The following is a 5,290-nucleotide window of genomic DNA, read 5'->3' on the forward strand; positions in this document are numbered from 1 at the left end:
ATGAGACAAGCCTTCATCCAAACAGGAAAATACATTCCCCAAAACAACGGAGTGTCTGGGATAAAGGTATACAAAGGGGATGTGTACGCAACGATGCCCCGATATTTCGACGGAGTCCCTGCTTCGCTGAATAAAATTGTCACCAAAGATGGTGAAGCCGTCATGCAGCCATTCCCTGACTGGGACAACTACACCATAGGTAACAACTTTAAAATATTTAATAGTTATTTTTTGAAAATATTTGTCTGTGACGGGATATGAACGCCATGCCCATAAGTATATCTTCTTTTTGGCGTCCAGAGGTCAATGTGCAGCTTTACAGGCGATCAGTTAATTTGTTTCGGCTTCTGTATGGTGTAGTTTCTGTCATGAGCGGAACAGTGTAGATGCATTGTTCAAAGCCCGCGTCTCGCGAGAACTCTGGAGCACCTCTATAGACAAAACTATAATGGCTCTCGCACGCAGCAACCAGCCATTGGCAGCATTTTTGAAAGTTGCCAATAAATTATTCACATCCTGGCTTCAAAGTACACTTAGAATTGCACGTGAAACAAAAGTGAACGATGTACCAGCGAAGGAAGAAGAATGAGATTTACACTATAAGTAGGCCTAGTCCCAACATGGCCGCACTATAGTATGGTTTAACAAAGGCAACAAAGTCGATCGTTTCTTCTTGTTTTCTTGACCTGTTGGGTCATGTTCGGGGGGCATGATCAGATGAGTTTGTCACTTGTATTCAGTATTTGATCAGCACAAGTTCAACGATGCTCTAGTATACGGAAATTCACTGAATTTGTTGACGATCTGTTGACGATCTGCTGGCAGTTGACCTCTGGAAGAAATTCAACAGAAATAAAATGGGTCGTATATATCTTAAAGCTGATATCACGACGTAGAACCGTCAAAGGTAGTAAAATTAGCTCCATTTTAGAATGGGCATTCATGGCTTATTTGTAAGTCACTTGACAAAGCGACACTGCATATGGCCACAGTCCACAATTGATTTTCCATTTACTTACATGTTAACGCCTGGTCTCACATCACTGTCCCTAAAATTTTTTTACAGCCGATAGGGGTCAAAGCCACTCAGGCAGAAGCCGGTAAAACAGGACATTTCACTACTTTTGCCTAGTATGCATCTACGACCATTACCTGGAAAAACAGACAAGTTTGCACCTAGAATGAAACTTTGAAGCCTCTGCCACATGTACAAAAGGATACCACATAACAAGTACAATAAACGAAAAATATATCCAAAAATAACCAGGGATTACAGTTGTGGATTGTAGCCATATAGCGGCTGCTTAGTTGGAGATTAAAAACTTTATTATAGAAATGGGGATTGTAAAGGGAGATGTCACCAGCATACCTCTCAGTACCTGAGCATAATTTGAGTCCGTAATCACAAAGTGTGACATTTTAGAAACAAAATTTGAAATATGAAAGTGTTAAAGAACAATGCATTTGTTGCCTCTAAGAAGTTGAAGGTGATATTTCACCTGTAATTCATATGTGTATTCTAATTTGTGCATATTTTTTGTTCTCTTTTTTTATGTTAAGCATACTTAGCATGTTGGCTTGGCGCAAATCATCGTCATCATCCTCGCCGATTTGAAAATGTAGCTTAGAGTTGCTGAGTCAACACGTTTGAGTGAGTGAGTGAGTGCTTGGGGTTTAACATCGTACTCAACAATTTTTCAGTCATATGACGACCAAGGAATCCTTAGGGTGTATGTAATGTGCCTCCTTGTCGCAGGACGGATTTCCACCGCTCTTTTATCTAGTGCTGCTTCACCTCGCCCGAGTCATTATACTGCTACGGGTCAACCAGTTGTTGCACTGTCCCCTTCATGCTGAACGCCAAGCCAACACGTTTGAAATTAGCAGTATCGCAAATAAAGGCCATAATCCCCCTAGACGTAGAAATGATAAAGTGTGTTTTAGCCCTCTTTACTATACTTTAGACCGGTGAGATTTAATCCTAAGTAATGTCATATATCTCATCTTAGAGTTGTAAATCCCTGAGTTTGGAAGCATTTTCATCTAGCCCCTCAAATTCCAGTCTGTTTCCATATCTAAGTGATTTAAACAATATTTACTTCAATGACTGGGAAAACGGATAGGCTCGGATAGGTTCAGTGCTTCTTCACAGCAGAATTATATCTTTTGACAGAGAGACAATCCCAGTTTTAGAAAAATATACAGGAATATATTATATATATTTAAATTAAACTCACTTATACATAAAACTCATCTATGTGGTGGAAAAGCATATGTATTATTACGAAAGAAATTTCAGTGTGGTACATCCATGATGGTCTATACTTTGAGGCTGTGTATATGCCTCATTTGGGTGTAAAAATAAAATCGTGTTTTTAAGGAAGGAAGTTGAACGCTATAACTGAAACAGCATCCCTATACAACACTGTGTTGTTGCCCATATTCAGCTCTACCAAAATCGCCTTTCGTATAAAAGTGACACATAACGCCACAAGCTCTGCACATCGATGTGTTGGTCGATTACATTATTGCAAAGAAAATGCGGTTAGAATACTATTCAAATGTTTTCTTTTCCTCTAATACATCAATCAGTGACTCAGATTGTTTACAAGTACATCAATTTGTCAATCAGCCGAGATGTTCTTTTTCAACAATGAATGCCTTTTTGTCTTTTTTACAGAAGACTGTAATGGCTTACAATTTATGCAATCTATGGAAATTGACCCAAATACTGGATTAATGTGGGCCATAGACGGTGGTCGGACAGCATTATTCGAACCCAATGCCACAAGAAACTCTTGTCCCGCCAAAGTCGTTGGATATAACTTAGAGACCAAGAAAGAGGTACTTCGTTATACATTTCCGGCGGAAGTTGTTCCGAGAAAAAACAGTTTTCTTAACGACGTTGTTCTAGATTACGTCAACGGTACCGTCGGTTACCTTTAGATCATTAATCCTGCCATAGTGGTGGTCGATGTAAAAGGAAAGCGTTCTTACCGACTCGAAGACCCTGAATCGATGGCGCCGCGAGAAAGCCTACCAGTTGATATCGACGGAACACCATTCGATCCCAAACTTGGCATCAACGGAATAGCCATGTCGTCGGATTTCCGTTACGTGTACTTCTCGTCGATCAACGTGTTGAAGTTGCATCAAGTCCCCACTGGTGTTCTTCGAAATCAAGCCTCTAGTATATCCTCTGCTATTCGTGTCGTCGGCGTTTAACAATCTCAGTCTGACGGCATGGTCTACGCACATAATAACCTGTACTACGGAGGCCTCAACGACAGTACCGTTATGCGTTGGAACGTTGCCAGCGACATCAAATCGACGCCGAGTGGGTCGAAAGGGGAGGCAACACTTGATACCCTCCTTAAAGATGACCAAAAAATAGCGAGGCCCGATACAATGGCAATCGATCAGGACGGGTACCTGTGGGTTACCGCTTCAAATGCTGGACGCATCTTTCTTGGGCAGCCTCGATTTTTCAAGGATCATTCGCACTTACATCGGGGAAAAGCGCTACCTTGTAAAGAGGGAGGACGTAAATGCAGTTAGCCGAGTAACGTTGGCACAGACGCTCCTGTCTTTTTGCCTGTATGCAACCCTCTATATGGTCAAGTAAAAAGTCCATTATTACTTTGCAGAATACGGCATAACCATGTACTTCGAGTACATGTACTAATTCAAAAAAAATTAACATGAACGCTAATTGAAACACAATGTACTCTTAGAACAAAATCGGCGGCTAAATACAAAATAAAGTTTTTATTAGTGGTATATTCCCACATTGAAAGCACTTAATTAAAAAAATATATTTTTACTGATGCTCATATGAAAAGAAGTGATTTATTGCAACATATCAAAGACACAAAATGAGTAGAAAAAGCTTTTTGTTTTTATTTTTCTTTGTTTACATCAGGGGCCGATTTCGTGTAGCACACTTAGTTAAGTAAGCCCGTGTGTGGTAGAGCTATAAAGTGCACTTAGCTAAGGGCTACTCACACTAAGTACGCTACTTTTACTAAGTACGCTTCATGAAACCGGCCCCTGGTGACTTAAAAAGCAACCGCAGGATTATCCTAATAGAAATGGTGTACTGCTTTACTCTGGTGCCCTCAACCCTTAAAGATGGTCCCCGTCTATAAACTGTTTGCGCGTGGCTGCTTGTCGAAGAGCTCGGTGCAGCGAAAAAAATTTACATTTGGTTCCTTATTTGGTTCTAACTTTCCTTCCACCTGTGTAGCATGCCAAAGAACTTAGTCGTGTGCCTTGAAGAACCAATCTTTCTTAGAGTGTAAAGAAAAGAAAGTTAACGTGGGTTTCTTATGACGTATCCAATAATAATGTTACTGGTGAGGCAAGATAAAAAAATATGCAAGGAATTCGTAAAACTGTCACATCTGGCAATTGTGGTTCATTTTTGTGACTGACGGTTTATATGGACACACCTCAGCGACGCTTCATCTGACGGAAAGCAACTTAAGTCATGTAAGACAAGGCAGTGAAACAACGTTCTCCTGTCAACATGGTTGCAAGAATGTATAAACCATGCACAAGACAGCCATAGGCCCTGAACATTTCGTGTTTATATCTGCTAGGAAAATTTGATTTGATTGGTGTTGTACCCGGTACTCGAGAATATTTCACTTATACGACGGTGGGAGGAAACTGGGCCAAGCCCTGGGGAAACCCACGACCGTCCGCAGGTTGCTGCAGGCCTTCCCACGTACGGCCGGAGAGGAAGCCGGGATGAGCTGTACTTGAACTCATAGTTGGTTGGAAGAGGCTACCTCCTGAAAAAGATCTAACTCTAAGTAATTGCCCGAGTGTAGGTCAGTGTAAAATGAAAAAGCATTTGCTGCGGGAAAATTTGCGGTTCCTTATACATCATGGCCGGAAATCGAAAGGGAGACACGTGCGGGTTATGGTATACCACAGTGTGCAGAGGTTTATGAGAAAGATCAAAGCGCAATAGGCCTGGTGTTTAAGGTAGACATGATTCCCATACCAGAAGGAGGCGACCTACAATAAGTCAGGTCCGTGTACGTACATACCGAGGAAATTATCTTTTCTGTATGATAGGTTTCACAGTGTGCTCAGTTTCCTTGGCTGACACAAGACTAAAAATAATGAAAACAGAATTGTTCCGGACCAAATTATTACATTAATAACCAAAATGCTGTTCCAATTAAAAGTCCTGTCCTGTAATACTAGTAATCGGTACTAATAATTCATAAAAATATTAACATTAAATAAATTTGTAAAATGCACGCGTCTGCAAATGGAA

At 40.8% G+C, this 5,290-nt stretch overlaps 1 protein-coding gene across 1 annotated transcript; it reads left to right on the forward strand.

Annotated features, from left to right (window-relative positions):
• On the forward strand, positions 1-3,558 carry LOC135467424 (major royal jelly protein 1-like). Its single transcript, XM_064745197.1, has 4 exons — positions 1-199; positions 2,681-2,844; positions 2,947-3,190; positions 3,380-3,558. The coding sequence occupies exons 1-4, from the start codon at positions 1-3 to the stop codon at positions 3,556-3,558; spliced, it is 786 nt and encodes a 261-aa protein (XP_064601267.1).
• The last annotated feature ends 1,732 nt before the right edge of the window (positions 3,559-5,290 follow it).

The sequence above is a fragment of the Liolophura sinensis genome, chromosome 6, assembly GCF_032854445.1.
Source record: "Liolophura sinensis isolate JHLJ2023 chromosome 6, CUHK_Ljap_v2, whole genome shotgun sequence".
Taxonomy (NCBI): Eukaryota; Metazoa; Mollusca; class Polyplacophora; order Chitonida; family Chitonidae; genus Liolophura; species Liolophura sinensis.

Excerpts from the sequence above, each read along its gene's own strand:
- LOC135467424 (XM_064745197.1), top strand. The coding sequence starts at position 1 with ATGAGACAAGCCTTCATCCAAACAGGAAAATACATTCCCCAAAACAAC. Across the intron at positions 200-2,680 it reads CTGGGACAACTACACCATAG|AAGACTGTAATGGCTTACAA; the intron begins GTAACAACTTTA and ends TCTTTTTTACAG. Across the intron at positions 2,845-2,946 it reads ACTTAGAGACCAAGAAAGAG|ATCATTAATCCTGCCATAGT; the intron begins GTACTTCGTTAT and ends GGTTACCTTTAG.